The sequence below is a fragment of the Phacochoerus africanus genome, chromosome 15 (genome assembly GCF_016906955.1).
Source record: "Phacochoerus africanus isolate WHEZ1 chromosome 15, ROS_Pafr_v1, whole genome shotgun sequence".
Lineage (NCBI taxonomy): Eukaryota > Metazoa > Chordata > Mammalia > Artiodactyla > Suidae > Phacochoerus > Phacochoerus africanus.
Genome location: NC_062558.1, coordinates 94735867 through 94762949, shown reverse-complemented (window position 1 = coordinate 94762949; position 27083 = coordinate 94735867). Strand labels below are relative to the sequence as shown.

Below are 27083 nucleotides of genomic sequence, written 5' to 3'. Positions count from 1 at the left end.
TATGAACCATAAAAATTTAGAATCAGTACATTGTACATCTGTAACTTATAGAATACTGTACATCAACTATACTTCAGTAAAAATATGTAATATATACATAAATAAAATTTGTATTACTTTAGGTAGTAACAATGGAAATTTGGATCTGTTTACAATCACTTTATTTGAAAGATAAAAAAAAATTTAAAAAAATTGCTTACTTAAAGTAGACTAGAATTTAGCTATGTAATTCCTACCTCCATCCTTACTTCATAATGAATGTGTTCCTGAGTGGACAGCATTCTTCCTGTGCCACAGCTAAGAGTGGTACTGGGTCTTGATAAACATTTCTGCAACTGAGTGATCCCAGCTATTTAGACACTGTGGTAGAATGTGATCAGAGGATGTTGAGGATAAGGAAATTGAATGGAGAAATTTACATGAAGAAAGTAATAGGAGAATTGTAGCATTTATATTATCAACACAAATATAAAAATAATGCAATGGAGAGTGATTTCAACAAGATGATGAGCTAAGAAGTTCCAGGCCCTAATTCCTTCATTTAAGCACTGAAACACACACACACACACACACACACACACACACACACACACACACACACACCCCTAAGACTGAGTCATGCAGAAATAGAAAATCTGAACAAATCTGTAGTTAGTAGGTTGAGTGAATCAGTAATCATAATCTACCAACAAAGAAAAGCCCAGGACCAGATGGTGTCACTACAGAATTCTACCAAACATTTAAAGAAGAATTGAGCTAATCCTTCACAAGTTCTTATAAAAAATGAAGTGGAGGGGGCATTTCTGCTATAGATTTTATGTTTGGTTTCCCCCAAATTCATACATTGAAATCCTAATTCCCAAGGTGATGATATTAGAAGGTGAGCCTTTGAGACATTATTAGGTTATTATGGTGGAACCGTCACAAATGGGATTAGTGCCCTTGTAAAATAGGTCCTAGAGGACCCTTGTCCCTTCAAGCAGGTGAGGACACAGCCAAAAGGTGCCAGCTATGAATTAGGATGAGGGGCCTCACCAGACACTGAATCTTTCCCCAATTTTATTTTGGTTTTCACAAGTCTCTAGAACTCTGAGAAACAAGTTTCTGTTGTTTACAAGCCACCCAGTTCATTCTAGTTACTCTAAATGGACTAAGACAACTTCCCAACTCATTCTATACGGCTAGCATTACTCTGATACCAAAGCCAAACTAAGACACCACAAAGAAAACAAACACTACAGACCAATATTTCTCATGAATATTAATACAAGAATCCTCAACAAAACACTATCAAGGCAGATTCAAGAGCATATTAGGATAATTATTCACAATGACCAAGTTAGATTTATTCCTGAAATGTAAGGATGGGTCAGCATATGAAAAATCAAACAATGAAATATACCGCATTAACAGAATGCAAGCAAAAAGACAACATCATCATCTCAACTGAGGCAGAGAAAGTTTTAGAAAGAATTCAGAAAAAAAAAAAAAGGATTCAGCACTATTTCATGATAAAAACACTCAACATACTAGGAATAGAAGAAAACTTTCTCAACAAAATAAGGACCTTATATGAAAAACACATGGCAACCATCATATTCAAAAATGAAGGATTAATTTTTTTTTCTCTAAGACAAGGAAAAAGGCAAGGATACACAATCTTGACATTTTTATTCACCATAGTACTGGAAGTCCTAGCTAGAGCATTTAGAAAAAAAAAAATGTTTTCCAAACAGAAGGAGTAAGTAAAATTTTATCTGTTCACAGGTGACATAATCTTTTTTTATCATTTATATATATATATATATATATATATATATATATATATATATAGTCCTACTGTACAGCATGGTGACCCAGTTACACATATATATTTATATAAATTCTTTTTCCTCACATTATCATGCTCCATCATAATTGATTAGACAGAGTTCCCAGTGCTACACAGCAGGATCCCATTGCTAATCCATCCCGAAGGCAACATTCTGTATCAATTTACCCCAAGCTCCCAGTCCCTCCCACGCCTTCTCCTTCCCCCTTGGCAACCACAAGTCTATTCTCCAAGTCCATAATTTTCTCTTCTGTGGAGAGGTGAAGATAAAAATAAATAAATAAAAATATGACATAATCTTATATGTAGAAGCTCAAAAATTTTACAAAAATCCCTACCAGAACTAACTTGAAAATCTAGCAAATTCCAAAAACTAACAATTACATGTATGGTCAAATAATCTTTGAAGCTGTTGCTAAGACCATTCAATGGAGAAAGGATTATTTTCAAGAAATAGTGTTGGGAAACTGGGTATACACATGCAAAAAAATGAAATTAGACTTTTACCTTACACTAAATATAAAATAACTCAAAATGGAGTAAAGACTTGAACCTAAGAACTAAAACTATAAAACTTTTATTTAGAGTACATAGGGGAAAACCTTCACTATACTTGATTTGGCAATTTCTTGGATATGATACTAAAAGGAAGGCAACAACAACAAAAAAACCCATATAACCTGCATTCCTTAAAAATTAAAAATATTTTTGCATCAATTGACATCAACAGAGTGAAAAGGTAACCTTTGGAATGAGAGAAAATATTTGAATATCATATATCTAATAAGGGATTAATATCCATAATATATACAGAGCTCCTATAAACTCAAAAACAATGAAATAACCTGATTAGAAGTTTTGAAAAGAACAGACATTTCTCAAAAAAAAAAATGGCCAATTAGTGTATGAAAAGATGCTCAATATCACTAATTGATACAGCAATTAAAATCAAAGCACAATGAGATATCATTTCATTAGCGTGGCTATAATAAAAAATAGAAAATAACAATTTTTAGTGAGGACATGAGTAACTGGAATCTTTGTACACTGATCATGTAAATGTAAAATGGCGTAGCCACAAGGTAAACAGTATGGTGGATTCTTCAAAAATTAAACATAGAATTATTGCATGACACAGCAATTCCTTTTCTGAGCATATACTCAGAATTGAAAGCAGGGACTCACATGGACATTTTTATACCCAGGTTTATAGCAACATTATTCACAATAGCCAAAAGGTGAAGCAACTTAAGTGTCCATCTATGATCGATAGATGAACGAATACATAAAATGTGGTATATACACATAATCAAATATTATTCAGCCTTAAAGAAAATTCTAACACATGCTACGACATGGATGAACACTAAAAATGTTGTTACTAGGAACCAGTCTCAAATACTGTATAATTCCACTTGTATTAGATCAAATTCATAGATTTAGAAATCAGGATGGGGCTGGGGAGTAGAGAGGAATGGTGGCTTATTTTTTAATGGGTATAGGGTTTCAGTTTGGGAAGATAAAATAGTTCTGGAGATACACGGTGGTGATGGTTGTACAATATGAATATACTTGATGACATTGAACTATACACTTAACAACAGCTTCAATGCTAAATTTAAGAATGTTTTCCCACAGTAAAAAAAATTGCAACATAAAAATGTTTAAAAATGTTACATTGTAGTGTGGAACAAATTTCCCTAACTCATGTGGAGATTTCCTTGAGGGCTCTATCTGCCCCAGTTCATTTGCAGCTTTGGGTGTATCTTGATGTAATATCTGATGATTTCAGTCCAAGCCTCTGGGGTAAAAGTTTCAGGGTTTTTGTTGTTGTTGTTGTTTTTTAGAATTTTTTTTCTAGAATATTACATTTATTTATGATATCAATTTTTTTCCAATATACTTTTTTACATTATCCTCTATCATGTTCCATCACAAGTGACTATAGTTCCCTGTGCTATACGGCAGGAACTCATTGCTTGTCTACTCTAAATGCGATAGTCTGATTCTATTAACCCCAAGCACCCCATTCATCTCACTCCCTTCCCTTCCCCCTTGGCAACCACAAGTCTATTCTTCAAGTCCATGATTTTTTCTGTGGAAATGTTCCTTTGTACCATATATTAGGTTCCAAATATGTGATATCATATGGTATTTGTCTTTCTCTCTGACTTATTTCACTTAGTATGAGAGTCCCTAGTTCCATCCATATTGCTGCAAATGGCATTATTTTGTTTCTTATGGCTAAGTATTCCATTGTGTATATATAATACATCTTCTTAATCCAGTCATCTTTCAATGGACATTTGGGTTGTTTCATGTCTTGGCTATTGTGAATAGTGCTGCAATGAACATGAGGGTGCATGCGTCTTTTTCAATGAAAGTTCTGTCTGGATATATGCTTAAGAATGGGATAGCTGGGTCCTATGGTAATTCTATATTTAGTTTTCTGAGTACCTCCATACTGTTTTCCATAGTGGTTATACAAATGTACATTCCCACTTACAGCATAGGAGGGTTCCCTTTCCTCCACACCCTTTCCAGCATTTGTTATTTGTTGACTTATTAATGATGGCCATTCTGACTGGTGTGAGGTGCTACCTCATAGTAGTTTTGATTTGCATTTCTCTAATAACCAGTGATTTTCCGCATTTTTTCATGTGTTTGTTGGTCATCTGTGTATCTTCTTTGGAGAAATATCTATTCAGGTCTTCTGCCTATTTTTCAATTGGGTTTTGGCTTTTTTGCTGTTGAGTTGTATAAATTGTTTGTATATTTTAGAAATTAAGCCTTTGTCAGTTGCATCATTTGAAACTGTTTTCTCCCATTCTGTAGGGTTTTTTAAAATTTTTTATGGTGTCCTTTGTTGTACAAAAGCTTGTCAGTTTTATTAGATCCCATAGGTTTATTTTTGCTTTTATTTCTGTTGCCTTGGGAGACTGACCTAAGAAAATATTTGCATGGTTGATGTCAGAGAATGTTTTGCCTATGTTCTCCTCTAGGAGTTTGATGGTATCTTATCTTATGTTTAAGTCTTTCAAAAGTTTTTTAAAAGGAAGACAAGCAAACAAAACACTCCCTGGATACCTATTACGCAGTAGACACTGTACTTTGGAGTCATAATATACAAAGAAGACAAAGTGTTGTACAAAATTAGGCATGGTAACAGTACTTTCTATAAGATATGGTAAGTATTGGGTGGAATGCATGATCATGGTGGTGTAGTACAGAGGAGCAAATACTGGCTTTTTCCTCTGCAATAGGCCAAAGGTAGCTGTGATAAATATATTCCTCTTTAAATGCCTGTCAAAGTAATACAAATAGATTTCATATTTTAAAATTATAAATTTATAATAGTTTTACTGTCTATATAACAATTTCTAACTGATGAAAAATATCTATCCCCTTACATTTTTATTAAAACAACTAATGAAAATAATGGAAATAAGAAAGTACCAGTTAGGAACAGGTGCCATCAAAACTTATTTATTTCCTTTTTTAGGGCCACATGTGTGGCATATGGAAGTTCCCGGGCAAGGGGTCAAATCTGAGCTGCAGCTGCTGGCCTATACCACAGCCATAGCAACGTTGGAGCCAAGCTTTGTCTGCGACCTACACCACAGCTCATGGCAATCCTGGATCCTTAACCCAATGAGTGAGGCCAGGGATTGAACCTGCATCCTCATGAATACTAGTTGGGTTTGTAATCCACTGAGCTACAACAGGAACGCTCTCATTATTATACTTGTGACATAAAGATGACAATTGAGATTACTTTATCACATTTAAAAAAGATAATATTAGAAAATGTTTATGGGTAAACAATCTTCAAGACCAAAAAGTTCAGGGGAAATAAATAGGAAAAATCAGCCATCCTCAAACTTCACCATCCTAAACAGTTCTCACCCCCATCTGTTCATGTTTAGTGGTGGGAGGGGAAGGGTGAGGGCAGAGAGTGAACTGGAGAAATAATTACAAAGAAATTATTAATATGTGAAAAATGATGTGTAACTTCTGAAAATTAGAAAGCAAATCAAAAGAAATCACGATAGCCTTAAAAAAAAAAAAACTTCCTATTGAAGCATGAAATTTTCAAGTGTACTTGGATCCAAAATAATAACACTGAATTATGATATTGCAAGAACTTCCTAAAAGCAAAATTTGAAAATCATTTATGATGGTGATTCATACACCTTTTCATAGATTTTTCAGGCTAGAGTAAAGAGACTGAGAAACATATTAGACACAAAGTATTGCAAGTGATGTGAGAAGCAAAAAGTAAAAGTACAAATATTGGTAATAGTGTGCACAATTAAATGACTCACAGCAGAGAAAATGCAGCAATTGAGTAAATTAATTTCTCAAAGAAGCCAGACAAATAAAACATTTTAAACTCAGAAGTACAATTTAGCAATTTCCCTGATTTACACGTTGTAGCTGAGCATATATACTTTTGTCTGTTTTTCAGAGCAAGGGTCAGTAGAGGGAGAATTCATTAGTCATTTTAAAACTCAAGGTAAGAGGGTTTATAATCTCTGTATATCCTTCTAAGTGTGAGTAAAAATGATTTTAACTGTTCAGCTTTCCTAAGAACACAGGTATGCTTTATGATTTGTCATATATATTTTAACTATAAATAATATTTCAGCAATAATTTCTTCAAATACAGATTTAAGCACTGCATGAGAGAAAGAGATTGAAGGAATAGCAAGAGAAGTTCTATGTGGTAACAGAGTTTTTCAACTTCGGGGTGAGAAATGGAGACTTTAATGAAACTTTGACCAAAATTCCATTTGCGGCTGACATTTTTTTCAGTTTTTAAATTGAGATGAAGGAGTTCTCATTGTGGCTCAGCAGTTAACAAACCCGACTAGGATCTATGAGGATGCAGGTTTGATTCCTTGCTCAGTGGGTTAAGGATCTGGCGTTGCTATGAGCTGTGGTGCAGGTTGCAGATGTGGCTCGGATCTGGCATTGCTGTGGGTGTTGTGTAGGCCAGCAGCTGTAGCTCTGTTTGGACCCCCATCCTGGGAACTTCCATGTACTTCCAGTGCAGCCCTAAAGCACCACCTCTCCTTTGACTTCAGACTTCTGATACAACCTAGTGTCTGCATTATATCAAAATATTCAACTCTTCCTATATTCCAGTATTCCACTTTTTTTTTTTTTTCTGGATCTCTAATCCTTTTTAAAATGCCTATGTCTGTTTCTTCAGTCTCAAGGACTGCATAGCAAGTTGATAATATAATGAATACTAAAGTCTTAATGAAAAACAGTATAATGTTTCTCACAAAATGGTTCCTAAATTCACTGCATTATAATCTGAGTATTTGTTAAATATGTAAAATCTAAACCAGGAATTGGGAACTAGAATCTCCCAGAGAGATGACTGAAACTGGTATTTAAAAATAACAACTCCATGTGACTCTAAAGCACATGAATTTTAAGAACTAAAGCTTAGTAATACTGTGTTCCCAGATAACATATTTGAATTCTTGCAGTGACGTTAAAAAAGTAATTTATGTGTGTTATCTGTGTGGGGGGGATGGGGAGGGGCAATTATAATATATGGAAAGAAACTCTGAACATAATGGTCCAGAATTTGAAGAGCATAACTATTGCTAGCATTTTTTTTTCTTTATGCAAAACATCTAATTCTTATTTAATCTATAAATGGTAATAAAAACAATTAGTTATTGTCTAATAGTATAGATGTTCAATATTTAAAAATTGTAAACTGACAAAAATCTGCTATTTTCACTGAAAAGACAATCAGGTAGGTGACAAAATCAATACTAAGAAGGTAAACAGATAAAAAATTAACTTACATTTCAAACCTATTTGTTTTGTTTCTAAGCTTCATACTTTTTAGGACATCATTTACTATAACTTGTCCACTTGTCTCTGCAGTCTAGTCATAATTCTGTCCTAGTCACACATGTACATACATCTTTCCTTCAGCCACATTACCACTCTGCTGTTCCTGGACATATTCTTATCCTATATATTGTATATTTTGATTTTTTTCTCAGTTTGTCTAGAATATAGATTACTCAAAAATTCCTTGACAGAACATACCTTTCACATCCCACTATAACCAATTCCCTGGATCTATTGCACTTCATGTGGCATCAGGACCCTACTTTACATATTTCGGCAGTATATTTATGGTATGTTAATTTTAACATATTTTAGTAGTTACAGCAAAAATATTTTATCTTATATGCCAAATATTTAACAATTAGTAGTAACTGAATGCAGTAATGTGGGATAGGGGGATGGAAGGGTGGGAAGAAATGGTCCGTCACATTTACTGCCATTAGGTAAGAGATAGGACTGACTACTGATGTCTGTTATGACAGTGGGAGCTGGGAATGGCCTTTAGTACTAACTTTCACACAGAACAATTTACACCTATAGAGACCAAAGCCAATTAGAATTTGGCACACCATAATATGGCAACAACTTTTGCTTAGACTCAAATTATAAACCTATTGCTAAGTATTCGAAAATGTTTGTGATCAAAGAATTCTTGAATTGTTTGTGTTAAGATAATACCACAAATGGTTAACTAAACTCACTTCTTTTAGTCTTTCATTCTTTTAGTCTAGGAAATTCAAGTGGATTTTTTTTTTTTTTGTCTTTTTGCTATTTCTTTGGGCCGCTCCTGCGGCACATGGAGGTTCTCAGGCTAGGGGTCGAATCGGAGCTGTAGCCACCTGCTACGCCAGAGCCACAGCAATGCGGGATCCGAGCCACGTCTGCAACCTACACCACAGCTCATGGCAACGCCGGATCATCAACCCACTGAGCAAGGGCAGGGACCGAACCCGCAACCTCATGGTTCCCAGTCGGATTTGTTAACCACTGCTCCACGGCGGGAACTCCATCAAGTGGATTTTTGAAAGACCATTTCAAGAAGGGAAATGTAATGTTCAAAGAGATTCTTATTGCCTTCACAGGACTTAGATATACTTATGATAACATAAGTTAAATAAGTAAAGAGAATTAGTAAGTTCAATTTTCTTTGTTTTCCTTGGTATACGCTATTCAGCAAAAACCATCTTCAAAAAAGCTCAACAAAGTATGAGCAGTACTAGGAGTGTGGTTTCTTAATCAGTAGTATAAGAGTAAAATCAATGAGATAGTTACTCATGCAAGAGGAACATTAATACATAATGTCTCAAGGGGCTAGAGAAATTGCAAATCAAGGGACTGAGGACTACAGTATTACTACAGTATGAAAATTTATGGAAATCTTTGGACGATTTGTTATGAGGGTGGAGATTCTTCATCTAGATTTCTGCCAAACACAGATAGTGATACCTGGATTAGAGATTTTCAATTTTTAATATGTTACATTGTGTATAATTTCATATATTTAACCATAAAGAAAATATCAGCTAAACCTCAACCTAAGTTCATTATGAAACTTTAATATTGTCAAACTAAGATGAACACCCGGGAAGCAAACATCTTTGAATTCTGAGATAGTACTAACTGTAAACTCTGCTTCTAATACAAAATTTAAAAATGAGCTAGACTGTCATTTAGTTTCTTTACAAATAAACAGGATACTCAGGTAAAAAATAGCAAACCATTGATAGCAATCAGTACTACAACAAAATGAGATGAGTTTCCTGCAGCTTCCAGGTGTTTTCATGATTGAAATAAATGACTCCTTAAAAAAATAACACAAAATAAATTAAATTTATAAAGAGAAGATAATGCCTGACTTCACATCTTAGAATATACATAAATGCACATATATTAAAAAAACATCTAATGCTCAAGATACCCAGCTGGAAAAAATAAAATAAATATCAAACAGCTCAATACCCTAAGTTTCCAAATTGAAATTAAATTTTATAGTATGTCTACCAGAAAATATTATCTTATTGAAAAGCCTTTTAACAAAAATAGTTCCCTTAAATTACCCCCTAGTTGTTGGGTGTTTCTAAAGATGAAGAATATAACACAAAGGCCAAAATCATTTTATTCGCTACTGGAAGAGTGATGTCAACATCGCTGTGCAGGCTGTGGCTAGAGGGACCTGCTTCTCTCCAGAAGCTGAGGAGGGACCTCTGTGACTGGGGAGAGAGAGAGAAAAGGAAAATAAGCCGATAAAAGTATCAAAGTGCCATGTTTCTTGCTGTCTGCTAAGAGACTTCAAAGATCTGCCCATGAACCTCTGGGTGTGCCCCTCTTGAGTATCCTCTCATTGAGCTTGCAGACAGCCCCAATATCCCAGGTCCTAAGTCCATACCTCCCCTCAACTCCTTATTCCAGTGGCTAGTGCATCCTCAAGAGCCACTGCCTATAGGAGAAACCACAAACTTGAGCTATAGTGCCACCTTCTGGAATAAAAAAGGTTTCTAAAAAACGATCCTATTGATCCATAAGATTCAAAGTAAACAGAAATCCTTAATTTAGGAAAGTGACTGTTACTTCAAATGTGAAAGCAGAAACGTACATCCTTAACATTATGAAAAATCAAGGAATGATGGCATCACAAAAATAAAATGATAATTCTTCCAGCAACCAAATTCAAAGGCACAAAATATTGCAATCTGATAATTTTAAATAGCTGTCATGAAGAAATTCAAAGAGCTACAAGAAAACTCAAAATGCAATTCCATGTACTTAGGAATAAAAATAATGAACTTAAGGAGTTATTTACCAAAGAGATTAAAATTTTTACAAAAGCAAACAGAAATTCTGGAACTGAAAAATTTAGTGAATAAGATGAAGAATGCAATATAAGGCATAAGATAGATGAGACAAAAGAAAGAATAAGGAACTTGGAGAATAGGAATATAGAAATAATTCAGTTAAAGAGGTGAGATAACTGAGATTTTAAAATAGTAAAGAATCCCTATGACAGCTATCATTTTCAATCAGAAAAGCAAATATAAGAATAATTGGTATATTACAAAGAGAAGAAGGGGAGAAGGGAGAAGAACATTTATTTAAAGAAAAAAAAAAAAAAAGCTGAGGATTTCCCAACCTGGGGAAGGAATTGGACATACAAGTCCAAAAGGTAACAGAGCCACCTTATTATCTGAGTGCAAAAAGATCTTATCCAAGACACACTGTAATGAAACTGTAAAAAATCAATTACAAAGAAATAATCTTAAAGGCAATCAGGGAATAAAAAGAAAGTAACCTACTAAGGAACATTCATTAGGCTATAAGCAGATTTCTCAGTAGAAACTCTACAGGCCAGAAGAGACATTCAGTGCTGAAAGATAAAACTTAACAGTCAAGAATGCTTTTATCTGGCAAAGTTATCCTTCAGAGGTGAAGGAGAAATAAAGGCTTTCCCAGACAAGCATTACTGGACTTAACTTAAAAGAAAGACTGAAAGAAATTCTTCAGGCTGGAATGAAAAGATTGCTAATCAGTGGAATGAAAACATATGAAAGTACATAACACACTGGTACTGATGAAAAAATACCATCAGAATTAGAAAACTAACACTATATTAGGATGCTGTTTTAATCATTAGCTATTCTCTAAGGTTAAAGGAAAATAATATTAACAATAAGTATAACTGCTATAATTTCAATTGACAGCACAAAAAGTAAATTGTGACAACAAAAAAATTAAAATGTAAAATATAGCTAATAATGATGACATATTTTAAAGTTGCTAAGAGAATAAATCTAAAAGTCCTTACCACAAGAGGAATGTTTTTGTAACTATGTATGGCAACAGATATTAACTAGACTTATTATGTCGGTCAATTTGCAATCTTTATGTTGTACACTTGAGACTGTATGTTATATATGTTCACTTATACCTCAATCAAGCCCAAAACCTAAAAGGAGAGGAGTAAAAGAATGCATTCTCTTAGGAGAATGAAGATAAGTTATTTTCAGTTTAAAATGGACTGTTTTGGAGTTCCTGTCATGGCACAGTAGTTAATGAATCTGACTAAAAACATGAGGTTGCGGGTTCGATCCCTGGCCTTGCTCAGTGGGTTAAGGATCTGGCATTGTCGTGAGCTGTGGTGTAGGTTGCAGACGCGGCTTGGATCCTGTGTTGCTGTGGCTCTGGCATAGGCCAGTGGCTACAGCTCTGATTAGACCCCTAGCCCAGGAATCTCCATATACTGTGGAAGCGGCCCTAGAAAAGGCAAAAAGACAAAATAAAAATAAAAATAAAAAAATAAAATGGACTGTTTTATTTATGAGATGTGTTATGTAAGCCTCATTGTAACTATAAAATAGATCCACAAACATTAAAAACAGGAATACTGAGCATACCACAATGGAACACCACCAAATTTACAAAAGCAGGCAGAAATACAACATGAAGGTAAATGATAAGATGGCAGTATTAACTCTTTACATTAACAATCACTCTAAATGGAAACAGACTGAATTTCCTAATCAAAAGGCATAGAGTGGCTAAATGGATAAAAAAAATAAGACCCAGCTATATGCTGCTTATAGAGGACTCATTCAGATCTAAAGACACACGCCGGATCCCAATATTCATAGCAGCACTATTTACAACAGCCAATACATGAAGGGAACCTAAATGTCCACCAACAGATGAATGGACAAAGAAGATGTGGTATATTTATACTGTAGAATATTACTTAGCCATAGAAGAGTGAAATAATGCTATCTGTAGCAACATGGATGGACCCAGAGATTATATTAAGTAAAACAGATGAAGACAAATAGTATATTATTAAAAAGTGGATACTAAAAAAGATGCAAATGAACAAATTTACAATATAGAAATAGACTCATAGACATAGAAAACAAACTTATAGTTACCAAAGGGGAGGGGAGGGATAAATTAGGGGTTGGAGATTAACAGATACAGACTATTATATATAAAATATATAAACAACAGAGTTCTCATATAGCACAGGGAACTATATTTGATATCTTATAATAACCTATCAGGGAGAAGAATCTAAAAAATTATATATATATATATATATACACACACACATATACAGCTGAATCACTTTTCTATATACCTAAAACTATCACAACTTTGTAAATCAAACTATATGCTTCAATTAAAAACAAAAAGACACACATAGTTTCAAAGAGAAGGGATGAAAGAAGATATTCCATTCCACATAAATCAAAGGAAAGAAGGGATAACTATACTTACATCAGACAAAATAAAACTTTAAGCCAAAAACAGTAACAAGAGACAAAGAAAGCCATTACATAATAATAAAGAGGTTAATAAATTAAGATATAACAATTGCAAATATATACACAGCCAACATTGGATCACCGATATGTATTAAGCAAATATTAACAAACTGAAGGGAGAAAGAGACTATACAAAAATAATAGGAGAATTCAATACTCTGGTTAGCAATGGATAGATAAGCCAAACAGAAAGTCAACAAAGAAATGCTGGAATTGTACCATATTTTATTTATTTATTCATTTATTTAGTGACAGTTTGGTCATTTTGGACAATAATCGCCATCTCAGAAAGCCAAACCGAATGTCCCTAGCTGCTGCTGCCTCACATAGGACAGCATCAGGCCCACCTGAAGGTGATTCTCAGCTCTGCTTCTCACCAACTAGGGGACCTCAGACTAGTCTCAGCTTCATCTCTTCATCAGAAAAAGAGATAATAAAATCTCCATAAAAGAGTTATTGTGAAGCTCAGAGATGATGTACATTAAGTGACTAGTGCAGCATATAGTACATAGTAGATGCTCAATTAATAGTAGTTGTTATTATTATTTTAGCAATTCACCTAACTCTTGCTTCATGAGAAAACCAACATAGAAGTATTCTTAAAGATTTGCTCTCTCATTATTGCCTATTGGTGCGGTTACTTTTTTGATGTGCTGGTGATAAAATCGACTGTGTTTGTTGACTTGTTAATGATGGCCATTCTGACTGGTGTGACTTGGTACCTCATAGTAGTTTTGATTGGCATTTCTCTAATAGTCAGTGATGTTGAGCATTTTTTTCATGTGCTTGTTGGCCATCTGTATCTCTTTCTTTGGAGAAAGGTCTTTTGTCAATTTTTCAATTGGGTTGGTTTTTTTGCTGTTGAGATGTGTAAGTTGTTTGTATATTTTAGAGATTAAGCCCTTGTCAGTTGCATCATTTGAAACTATTTTCTTTTGTCAATTTTTCAATTGGGTTTTTTTTTTTTTTTTCAGTGCTTTTGTCAATTTTTCAATTGGGTTGTTTTTTTTTTTTTTTTTTTTGCTGTTGAGATGTGTAAGTTGTTTGTATATTTTAGAGATTAAGCCCTTCTCAGTTGCATCATTTGAAACTATTTTCTCCCATTCCATAGGTTGTCTTTTTGTTTTTTTATGGTTTCCTTTGAGAGGGGGTGGAGAAAAGGGAACCCTCCCACACTGTTGGTGGGAATGTATATTGGAATTGCACCATATTTTAGAACAAACTGACTTTACAGACATGTATAGAACAGAACAGAACACATTTTTCTCAAGTGCACACAGAACATTCTCCAGGATAGATAATATGATAGGCTATAAAATCAATTTTAGCAATTTTAAGACTGAAATCATACCAACCACCTCTTCCGACCACAATGGTATGAAACTAGAAATCAACAAGAAGAAAGCTGGAAAAATCTACAAATATGTGGAAACTAAACAGCCACTGGATCAAAGAAGAAATCAAGAGAAACAGAAAATTATCTCAAAACAAATGAAAATATTGCAAATGCTGTGGGATGCTGCAAAAGCAGTTCTGAGAGGAAAGTTAACAGCAGTAAATGCATATTTTAATAAACTGGAAAGACCTCAAATAAACATCCTAAAGCCTACTCCTGAAACAGAAAAACAAATTAAGCCCAAAGTTAGAAAGAAGGAAATTATAATGATCAGAGTAGAAATACATGGAATGTAGGCCAGAAAAACAATGAAAGGGATCAATGAATCTAAAACCCGTTTTTTCAAAAAGATAAACAAAATTTATAAACCATTGGCTAAATAGAGTAAGAAAAAGTGAGATGACTGAAATAAAATTAAAAATGAAAAAGACATTTTAACTGATATTATAGAAATGCATAGGGTCATAAAAGATTATTATAAACAATTATACGCCAATAAATTATATTACTGAGCAGAAATGGCTATATTTCTAGAAACACAAATCTACTAAGGCTGAATAAAGAAAAAAAAAAGCTAAACAGATCAATAAATAGTTAACAGATTATATTAATAATCAAAAACCTCCTAACATAAAGAGACCAGGATGAGATGGCTTTAACTATAAGTTCTGTTAACCATTTAAGGAAGAACTCCGATCATTCTCAAATTTTTTGAAAAATTTAAGGGAGAAAGCACTTCCAAACTCCTCACAGAAGTAGGAGGCCAGAATTATCCTTATATTAAAGTCAGATAAGGACAGTATTAAAAAACTATAGACCAATATTCCTGATGAATACAAATGCAAACATTCTCAACAAAATATTAGCAAACTGAATTTAAGAACATATTACAGGGCATATACATCATGATCAAGGGGGATTTACTCCTGGTTCGATGTATGCAAATCAATAAATATAATGCATCACATTAACAGAAAGAAAAATAAAAATCACATGATCATCATAAGAGATGCAGAAAAGGCATCTGACAAAATGGAACATCATCTCATGATAAAAACCCTCAGCATATTGGGTACAGAAGGAAAATACCTCAACATAATAAAGACCATATTGCAACAAACCCTATAAAAACAGCCTGTTGTTAGTGCTGGAGTGACATAGGTACCTAATGTAAAGCTTCTCTTTACATTCTAACAATCTCTGAATACTGTTCAACATAACTGTTAAAATTAAAGTTACTATGGTATCATAGGTTATTTAAAAAAAAATACTCATTTCCTACTGATTGGAAGTAGGTCACTATTCTTTATATAAACATTTTATATTAATGAGGTTTTTTTTTTCTCCCCTTGTTTTCAACTGTTAATTCCTAAAACCTTGATAAGTAGGATATTACTCAGGCACAATGAGTGATTTTCCATTGCTGAAGATGTTTTTCGATGTGCTCAAAAAGTCATGAGACTTCAGTGACTAATAACCAAAAAGCACTGAGCTCTGGGATACATGGTTCATCAATTTCTAGTTGGTTTGTACTTGTTCGGGTTGATAACTGTTATCATCCAGGAATACCAGTATCAATGTACTGCTTTAGTGATTATTTTGGTGAGTATAATATGTAACTATTAATAATTATGATCATTGTATTATACTTACTTTTAAGTAGCAACATTTTAAAACAGAGGGTTCCATTATGCTGCACTCCTGTGTTGCTCTAATATGATATCTAATTGCCTAAATTGGATCTCAGCTCTTTAGTTGCTGTCATAGCAAATCCCAAGCAATGGTTAGACAGGGAGATTAAGTTTACCTCAGGAGGATGGAAGCATTTGTACTGCTTTCTAAATGTGCATTCTGCCTGAAATTTATAAATATACTCACCATTGATGTGACTTCCTAAGGATTCTATTTCAACAGATTAAAATGAACTTGAAATTCTTTTACCCAAGTAGGAAAGAAAATTTCAATAGTTTTCCTTGGCTTCAGGGTAAAGGCTTTGACTTCCTATAGCCAGCAGGGCAAAGGGGAAGGGCCCTCATGAACTCATTACTCCCATTTCTCCCTGCATATCCCATGTTCCACTATCACTTGCATTCCTGAAATTGCCAGTTTCTCACTTCCTGTACTTATGATGTTCCTTCTGTTTAGTGTGAATGATTACCCTTGGTGCTGCCAAAACATTTCAATTCTTAGTCCTTAACAAAGACAAACATGATTTTTGTTAGAATTAGTTTTTCATAGATTTTTTTTCCTTCCTGTCTCTAAATTTAAACTCAGATTGTCTTCATTTTTTTTTTTTTTTTAATTCTCAGAGCTTACATTCAACACGTAGCTGACATTCAGTAAATAATGAAATCTGCCTCTGGATAATTACATTTGTTTGATATTGCACTCAAGAGGCAGCTCTTTGGGAAATCTTCCTTGAAGATGATCCAATGAACATTTAGTAAGTACTATTAAAATGTGAAGCCATTGATATATGTTCATATTTGGATGCAAAGATATGTTTCTGTAAAGAGGAATTCTAGAACACAAACAGTTAACAATATGATCTATACCTGAAAAAGATGTCAAATCTGTCATGTAGTCACTCTTACTTCCTCCAGCTAATCTACCTCACCTCTGCCAATGTTATAAGTGTATGCATGTACACAGACATATACATTCACACAAATGTTATATATTTTATAACTGAATTGTTCAACTAAATTTATCATTTCTTTCCTTTTGCCCTTCTTTCTCATGTGAAAATGGCACACTGGAACAAAGTTAGGCATTTCAGTCCTTATCAAGAGTAGAGTTTTCAAACAAGAAATGAGCATAGCTTGCCATGAGAGTCTATTATCTTCATGGAATAATCTTATGAGACAATGCAGAGATAATGATGAACTTCAATAAATTATTTCAATTTCCTTTTTTTAATTTCTAGAATATCTAGCCAGGTTAATCCAAGGCTTATATAACATGGAGACTGTGGACAGGCCTCGGTCCCTAAAGAGAAGTATTTTCCTCAAAGACACTTGTAAAGCATAACTTTTTGGAGTTCCTGCTGTGGCACAGTGGGTCAAGAATCTGGCATGGCCACAGCAACTTCCATATATTGCAGGTATGGCCAAAATCCCCAGTGTAATTTCTTATCTACTAAGTTATATAAATAGGATGAAAATTTAATATATCTACTTTTAAAACTTTTTTTTTTTTTTTTGCTATTTCTTGGGCCTCTCCCGCGGCATATGGAGGTTCCCAGGCTAGGGGTCGAATCGGAGCTGTGGCCACTGGCCTATGCCAGAGCCACAGCAACGCAGGATCCGAGCTGCGTCTGCAACCTACACCACAGCTCACGGCAACGCCGGATCGTTAACCCACTGAGCAAGGGCAGGGACCGAACCCGCAACCTCATGGTTCCTAGTCGGATTCGTTAACCACTGCGCCACGACGGGAACTCCTAAAACATTTTAATTAATAAAACTGCACCAATGTTTTGGAAATATAATTTTGTAACAGAAACTTGATAGCATATTTTAAAGTTTCATTCTTTCATAAACCCTATTTTGATTTTTCCTATTCAGGTTTGTTTTTCCTATTTTTTATAGTATATATAAACAGAACAAATATTTGTACATTAGATTATATATATATATTTGTGTATATTTTACAATGTTTATTTGTGATAATCTCTTATTTCCAAGAGTCTGTCATCTTCCAAAAGCATACTTCTAGATATTTCCCTTCTTCTTTCTATTTCAATATAATTTTAGGTATGTAGTAATCAACACATTTAAGTAATTATAAACACTTCCACATGGGTGTAATTACTATAAAATGCATGATGAAATGAATTATGCATACCTTGCATAGGTGTGCTTGCTAAAGTTCATTTGACAACTTAAAATTTAGAAGTGCATTTGAATATGGCATCTAAAATCTAATTTTTGTATATTGCAGAGCTTCATAAAAATTAACATTTTTATAACCATATCAACAGTTATACAAATTAAAAAACATAAATAGAAGAATGTATATCCCCCAAAATGATATTTTAAACATAAAAGATGTTGATTCTTGAGACTCTATTTTTCAGCGTTAATGCCTATAATGTTCAGGGTTTTAAGAGCAAAGTATATCAAAACTCACTACATTTCTCAGAGCCCAATGTCCAAAGTATCAAAAGCATCATTTAAAGTCTGTGCTGGGAATAATAATAACACTAGTTTATTTAATATCACACTATACTTCAAAATTTACACACAATATTTGGCCCAAAGAGAAGATATAAAAATTGTAATACAAGAAGCTGCATAATTCTATAAGACAGGAATGGGGTATGCTAATTTCAGAAAGATTGTAAAATGGAAAGATAGTTTTCATGACAGGGTAGAATATCCTAAGTGACCTTAGTTTCATAAATTTCAAACTTGTAAAGACAGAACAGAGGGATTAGCTTTGCTATCCAGATGTTAACAAGAGAAACAATAAAAAGATCCACTGTCATTTGGAGACCTGAACACTTCTCAGAAGATGGTAGAAAACAAAAAATTAAGTCTGTAGAAGATATAAAGTGAAAAATACAATAAGCATAATCTGATAAACATATAGAAAACATTACATACAACAATTCTAAAACACACTCTTTTTAAGTCCATATGAAACATTAAACAAAAATCACATTCGAGGCTACAACTGCTTCCCTCACCAAATTTTAGTTTTTGTTACATAGATGACATTTTTTGATCAAATTAGAATAAACTTAGATTATCCTCCCACAAAGAGTAAAAAAATTCAAAATTATTTTTCTAAGAAACTTTTGAATCAAATAAGCAATTTTAATAGAAAATTCTATGAATTGAATGACCGAAAAATACTAATAAGAAGTCAGAAGAAATTTTTAGCCTTAAGAGTTTGAGAAAAAAAAGATCCAAATACAAATAATTGTTATCTGATAAAAAGTGGTTTAACCAAAAAAGTGCACATTCCTCACCTAAAAACATAAGGTAGAAAATGATCAAGATATTGCTACAAATCAATGAATCAGAACAAACATACAATAGCAGATCACAAGAGTCAATCTTTCAATATTTGAAAATGCATGAAAACATGAAAGGATTGACCAAGGAAAAAAAATAAAGCAAAAAAAAAAAAAAGTATCAGGAACATAACATTAGACCATCCTGAAAGGGGCTGCAGGTTTAGATAAAAAAGATTATAACAACTTTATACGAACTTAAAAAAATTTGAAAATGACAAATCCCTAGGAAAAATTAACAATATATAGAAAATACGAAACTGAAACTAAAAAAAAAATTTAAAATGTGTTTAACCACAAAATAAATTGTCTTTAAAAAGAAAAACTGTTCTTACAGAGAAGAGAAAAAGAAAGCTTTCCTATATGTTTAATAGAGTAAGCTTAATCTTCACTTTAAGTTATCAAGACGACTTCTGGTCAAGACAGAGTAACAGTGTGTGGACTGTGCTGATTCACTGCCTAGTCCCTGCTCCTTTCTGCTCTTCCCTGGTTTTGGTGTCCCTTCTTTCAATGGAAAGGGGAAGAGGAAAAATCTCCAGAAGGCAGCAGGGCCTTTCAGCAATTTCTGTGGACTCATAAATCTCCATGTCTTTGTGTAAGAGATCACAATTTCCCAGGGATATTTTCCCTCTTTGCACATGTCTACCTTAGGCAAGTATCAGTGAACAAGGAAAGTCTTTAGGGAATCCTAAGAGAGGGCTGAGAACAGCTTGAAGCTTAAGTCCAGCTTCTACCTGAAAGCAAATCCCAATTCCTGAGCTTGTCAGTCAAGATGATTCTGGCCATCTTGATGCTTCAGCCACAGTCAATTCAAGGGCTCTGAACATTACAGATGCTCAAGCCTCCCCTCCTTTTCGGCCTCAGTGTGTGTGGATGTATTCCATACTCCTTGAGAGAAATCTGGTTCCCAGAAGTTTGCTGTACCATCCAAACTCCTTGCCCAGTCCCCTGGCTTAGAGTATCTCAGGATATTATTCTTCTGCCCCAGCCTGGTGGGCTCCATGTGAGTGTCTTCTTTTCCCTGCTGACTTTTCATTTAGCTATAGTATGTGCAAAGACACAGAAACTCCACACCATCCCAAACCACAGGCAGTTTCCCAGGGTGGGTAGATAAATATATGCAGACATTTTGGGGTATATGAGACCAGAAAGGAAACCAGATTGTAGGGATAAGGGGGCCCACCCAGTAGGAGGAAAAATGAGACTGGATATGTGATTGCCAGAAGGCTATATATAGCAGGGACCATGTGGGAGGGAGGGGGGATAGGTTGATTGAGGAAGCCTTTCTTGGCATGTGTACTCACTGATGGAGTATCCTCAATCCTCTCTGAGCCCCCCTCAACCAGTAATGATGCAGGCCCTCAAAAAACCGTATCTATCTTACTTCATACCTGAAAGATGAGGCCGACATATTTAAAAGGATAATTTGAGAGAAAACTAAGAACTCCTCAGGAAAGCAGAGCAAACCACCAGAGTGCACAAGGTCTCAATCTCCACCTAAAAGGCATCCTAGAACAGGCAACACTCTCTTGAAACTTCTTATTACCAAAACCTTGTATGTCTTTCTCAAGAAGGTCCTTTCCTCATACATAAAATGAGTTTTCTACTCTGAGAACTGTCACTGATCTCTCTCTCCTACATAGCAGTTTCCACACTTCCAATCAGGAATGCCATCTCTTTCTGAAACATGGCAGTGACCTTGACTGTCCATGAACCCAGCAACAGACACACAGAGGAGTGCATACTGAAAGCAACAAACACAGACACACAAATAAACACTCACACAAACACATACATATACATACAAAGTGGAACTCAGAAACAGACACAGGTAGACCAGATATATTCCCCCCTGCCATACCTGAAGTCCAAGGACACCATGGCCTGAGCTGGATTCTGACCTGCTCTAGGATCCTTCCCCATGTTGCTGTGCCCCAGGAAGCCATGGTAAGCTTGCATCTCCAACGGGCTGGGGGCTGTCGACCTTAAGGAGACATGGTATGGGTAGTGGGTAAGGCTTATCCACAGCTTTTCTCTCTACCTTCCTGTCCATCTGTTCCATCTTTCACTCACCTTAGAGGACACACTTCCATCTCTTCCCATGATGTCCTGAGGGTTCTGTTCCTGGGGTTGGGTCAGCTGCAGGGGCTTATCCTTAGGAAGGTTCAGTTCTTGTGGTATCTGTGCCTCCGCCTCAGCCTCAGAGAACAGCAGCTTACCCTGTAGGGTGTAAAGCAGCTGGAGGAAAGTCTGATGCCTGGAAGGAAGAAGTCTATGTGAAGAGAGGGAATAGCAGCTTCACTACCCTGGGTCTGTAGCCCATGCTCCTAGCCTCACCTCTGCAGTTTGTCCTGCTCCTGCCTTGCCTGTTGCTTCAGGGCTCCAAGTTCCTGATACAGACGTTCAAACTCCTGCTGAGTTCCCATCTGACGTTCCTTCACCTCTGCAGAAACCTTTGTCAGGTGCTGCAGATGCTTCTCCTACCAGGAGTGAGAAGGTAGGCTTAGTTCCTCAGATGCTGAGGTCTTAGAGTCATTCCCCCAACCTCTCCAGCCTAGACCTAGCTGGAGGTCCAGACCCACAAAAGGAAAAAGGGACCCTACTTATTCTAGGTAGGACCAGGGGCCTATAGAAATGGAAGGGTCAGGATGAGTTCTTCCAAGTGGAGGCAGTCTGGACAGAGGGGCACAAAGATGCAAAACTTACTTGGTTTTCTATGTGCCTGGCACTACTTTAAGCACTTAACTGTATTAATTACTTAAATGTCATTACAACTCCATAGGGTAAATGCTATTATTTTCTCCATTTCACAGATGAAGAAACAGAAGCACAGAAAGTTAGGTGACTGTCCAAGATCATGCAGTGGTAAGTGGTGATGCTAGGACTGAAGTCCATGTCAGTATCTATACTATAATGCTTCACAGGAGGAAATGGGATGAAGGTTTTTCAGGCAAAGGACTTGGCTCATAAAATAGCATGGTGGTGGTAAGAGATATTTCCTAGGGGAATGGACCTACCTGTTGCAGCTGCCACTGCTTCTGGGCTATTCTGAGTTTTTCCACAGCTACTTGCTTCTGGAGGTAAGCAAAGCAGGGGAACAAGGAGAGGGGGAGTGCATTTTTATGGTTGGATTTTAAAAGATATCCAGCATGTTCACCCTTTTTCTCCTCCTCTGTGCCACCCTACCCTTCCCTCATGCTGGGTTCACCTTGGCCTGGAGCTGTTCAAGGGTCTCTTGCAGCTGTGCTTGCTTCTTTTGGGCCTCCTCCATCTTGGGCAGTGCCTGGGTCAAGGCACTTGTGATGGCCTCCACATGCTCCTGGTAGGTGGCCTTCAGCTCTTTCCATTGCTCTTTGGCTTCAATTGCTCTCTTTCCTGAGAAAAGCCATGAAAAATGAGGGCATAAGTGAGATGGGTGCACCTCTCTGCAACATGGGGCCTCGGTCTTCCCGTCAGTCAAACAGTTGACCTGACTGATGTCTCCCTTCCTTCTTTACTCAGAGCAGCCCTTATCCCAACTCCTTGCCTACTCACGGCTTGTGTCTTCAGAAGCCAAGGGGTCCAAGCCCTGTACAGTGTCTTCCTGGATCAAGAAGTTCTGTAGGAAGTCTACTACTTGTAGCTGGCTGCAGAGGAGCTTGTCTTTCTTCCGAGAGTCCTGTTCAGAGGGAGGGTAGAGGCAGGGAACATTCTTAACTCCTAGTACTATAGGCCAACAAGGCTTCCTTGAAGTTTGCTCACCATTAATGCTGCCCAGTATCTCAACAGAAGGACCTAGGCTTCTGACAGGCTGGCTCCCATCTTGTACATACCATCACAAACTCAGCCAGGATCTGGGCGGGCAGTTCTGCCTCCTCCTGAAGACCTGTAGGTTCCAGGATGTCTGCCACCTTGGCCAAGGCCCTGAAGGGATAAGAAAACAGGGAAAACTGCGGACTCCTGTGTTCTAGAGAATTTGTGTGTACATGCACAAATGTGAACATATGTGTTAATACTGAGTCTTGCCCTGACTTTTATCCAACACAGTCTTGGAGGGCCATCTGGGACCAGGAATGGTGTGTGTACAGAGGACACACGGAGATTATGTTGTAAGGAAAAATAAGAAAAGCCAAGGGAATAAGGAATGTGAGGAAGGAGCTGTGATACTAAATAGGGAATGTCTCACTGAAGAGAAAACTTACGAGTTTCTGAAAGGTGTAAGGGAGACAGGTAATGGGGGTAATGGGGAAGTCCTCCATTTAGAGAACACAAGGCTTGGGGCGGGGTCTCAGAATACTTGAGGAGAGGCTAAGGACAGGGGTCTGGGTGTCACAGGCTTTCCAGAGTTCTCCCTTGTTAGGGAGCGGTCTTACAAGCGAACAAAGTTCTCCCTTGTTAGGGAGCGGTCCATTAGAAGGCAGCGGTGAAAGAGCGTGTGTTGGGAGAGGGATGAATCTAGGAAATAGGCAACAGTTACCTCAAGAACCTAAGAATGGGGGGCTAGGGTCAGGATCACTTCACGGCGGAACCCAACCACAACAAGCTCTAAGGGGTCGACAGAGATCACTGATTTTATGAGGGGGCGCGCAAGGTCAGCCCCAGCCCATCCCTGGCTGCCACCTGGCGGTAGACACTTACTCTCGGGCTGCAGCCTCCGCTTTGGTCTCCGCCGCCTCCATCCTTCCCCGTTCAGTGCTTCGGCTGAATCCTCCGTCCACTTTGGATCCCCGCAGACTGCGCGCCGGGGCTGACAATTGGATGTCCGGTCAGTGGGTGGGAATCAAGGACTATCGTGGGCCCTCATTGGAAGATACAGATTCACGCATTGGCGGGCCCTGCTGTTTGGCGCAGGCGCAGTTGTTGCTGAGTCCTGCGGCCGCGCAGGTCTACGCCTGCGCAAAGGTCTACGCCTGCGCACTAGCGGGTAGGCTGTGAGGAAGTGGTTTGAGTTCGCCTCGCAGCGGGCGGCCGGTTCTTCTTAGACTAAGCAAGAAAGTGGAGAACTTTGTAGTATGGCAGTTCTCAGTATTACCTTTATGCTGTGGAAGGAGAACACAGGTCTGCCTTCTGAGACTTGGCATCAGTAAAGAATAATGATCCTGGAGGCCCAGGAAGCAAATACTAGCTCAAAAACTTCTTTAAAATTTTACAGAACGCGGTGCAGGGAGAAACAACATAGGCAGAGCCCGCGGATTACTTGTGTTGACAGGATGGAGCTGAATTCTGAGGGAAACCAAGGCAAGTAATGTTCTGTGCAGAGTATAGCAGAAAGGAGAGTTGAGCTGAGAGAGAACACGGGGTTCTTCAGAGTTTTCTCCAGTATTCTACCGAGTACTGGGCATCATGTGTCTGAGGAAACTTCCCTGAAAGGATTTTAAAGATTCCCAGAGATAACTTAGGGTCAGAAATAGTAACTTTCCACCAACCAGGCTGGGAAACTTCATAATCCATGCGGGTTTGATTAGAGTACACAGTCGGGTTTTATCTTAGTAGGGCATTAGCTCTAGACTGATCACTGCACTGTTGCCTCCTAATAAATCTTAAAAACAAGGCTCAAGTGGATTTAAGGGTTAACAAGTCACTTAAGTGTAGGACAGACCAAAGTTCAGTAATATTTCTAGAAATACGAAAATGTCCAGCAGCCAATAAGGTATAGTTCACAATGTCTGATATCCAGTTAAAAACTACCAAGCTGGCAAAAAAATAAAAACGGAATGAAAACCCATATTTAGGAGAAAAATAAATCACTGATCAGAATAGAAATAGATGTTAGAATCAACAGACAAGGATATTAGCAGTTCAAAAAATGAGAGGATCTGTAGTCAAAAAGGTAATAAGAGATAAGGATGTGGAAAAGTGGACTGCTCATGTTGCTGGTAGGAATCTAAAATGGTGCATCTGTTTTTGGAAAACAGTTTAGTAGTTCCTCGAAAGATTAAACATAGCATAATAAAGATAAATGAAATTGAAGGCATAGCCTTAGAAACTAAGAAAATTAGCTTCTTAGAAATCATAGAAAATTAAAATACAAAACAAAAAGGACAAAGCAACATTGAACTGTGGGACAATCTCCCACAACCTTATAAACTGTGAATAGAGTTCCTGAAGGAGAGACAACAGGAGAGGACAAAAGCGAATTATATAAGAATTAACAGAATTTGAAATTTGATGAAAAGTATAAATTCACATATCCAAGAAGCTCAGCAAACACCAAGCACAAGAAAAATAATTGCATAGCTCAAAACCACTGATAAGAGAAAATCCTAATAGCAGCTTGGTGGGTGGGGGTTGTGTTATATATGGAGAAACATAAGTAAGTTAACTTATGGTAAGTTTCTTATTAGAAACAGTACAAGGAACAGTGTAGCAACATCTTAAAAGTATTATTAAAATTTTTAAAAAGTCACCTTTGGTTTATATATATATATATATATATACACACATTTATATATATATGCAAAACGTACTTTCCAAAAATGAAAGTTAACTGGAGACACTTTTAGACATACAAAAGCTGAAGGGTCTTATCATTAGTAGGTTTGTACTGTGAAATATGTGAAAGAAGTCTATCGATTAGAAGAGAAATTATATTAGATTGGAATCTTAATGTATACAAAGGAATGAAAAGCACTGGAAATGGTAACTACATGAGTAAAAACATGCTTTTCTTAATACTTAAATCTTTTTTCAAAAAAGAATAGAATACATTGTGTAAAAAATAGCAACAATGTGATGTGGGTTTTAAAATATGCAAAAGTAAAATATAGCACAAAACATGTGAGAGAAAAACATAAATATCTATTGTCTAAGTAAAGTTGTTTAGAAGATTAAGGTAGACCATCATAAGTTAAAACATATGCTCTAATCTCTTTAGCAGTGGTGGTGATACACCCTGTGGTGACCACAGATATGTCACTCTTGTTTAATCTTTCCCTTTTGACTGCAGTTGGAACCTGTGACTTGTTTCTAAACAATAGAATATGGTAATATTGAAGAGGTGTCATCAGGCTGATTAGACTACTTCTTAGAGAAAGGTGATGGCCTGTCACTCCTATGATACCATTTCATTGTATAATACTCCATGATAGGAGTTTCCATTATGGCTCAGTGGGTTAAGAACCTGACAAAGTCTTTGTGAGGATACGGGTTCCATCCCTGGCCTCACTTAGTGGGTTAAGGATCCAGCGTTGCCTCAAGCCATGGCATGGACCATAGATGTGGCTCAGATCTGGCATTGTTGTGGCTGTGGCATAGGCCTGCAGCTGCAGCTGTGATTTGAACCCTAGCCCAGGAACTGCCATATGGCACAGGTGCAGCCTTAAAAAAAAAAAAAAAAAAAGAGAGAGAAAAGAAAAGAAAAATACTCCATGGCAAACTGGAGAGAGGTAGTCTCCTGCTGGCCTCGAAGAAGCAAACAGGAGTGTTGTGAACAGCTTGTTGTGAGAATTATGTAGCAAGGAACTGTGAGTGGCCTCCAGTACCTGAAAATATACTCTAGTTTATAGCTAATAAGTTGGGGCCCTCAGTCAAACAACCACTAGAGGTTGGATTCTTCAAACAATCTGAATAAGTTTAAAAGCAGATCCCCCTGTAACTGGGGCTCCAGAATGATTACTCCCAAGTTAATATCTTGATTGAAACCTTGGGGTAAAATTCTGCCCCATAGAAACT

General features: G+C 36.5%; 1 protein-coding gene across 2 annotated transcripts; it reads right to left on the bottom strand.

The window, feature by feature from the left end:
- Positions 1–9809: 9809 nt before the first annotated feature.
- On the bottom strand, positions 9810–24201 carry ZWINT (ZW10 interacting kinetochore protein). 2 transcript variants are annotated; one of them, XM_047762067.1, is made up of 9 exons: positions 24051–24200; positions 23246–23336; positions 22968–23091; positions 22642–22808; positions 22451–22507; positions 21771–21913; positions 21507–21690; positions 21295–21417; positions 9810–9921 (listed from the first exon to the last, which is right to left on the bottom strand). In XM_047762067.1, exons 1-8 carry the CDS (start codon positions 24089–24091, stop codon positions 21340–21342), a joined length of 885 nt encoding a protein of 294 aa, XP_047618023.1. In that variant the 5' UTR covers positions 24092–24200; the 3' UTR covers positions 9810–9921; positions 21295–21339. The 2 variants fall into 2 exon arrangements, with proteins under 2 accessions (XP_047618023.1, XP_047618024.1); XM_047762068.1 differs by lacking the exon at positions 9810–9921 and adding an exon at positions 19766–20824 and having other exon boundaries at positions 24051–24201.
- Between the last annotated feature and the right edge of the window lie 2882 nt (positions 24202–27083).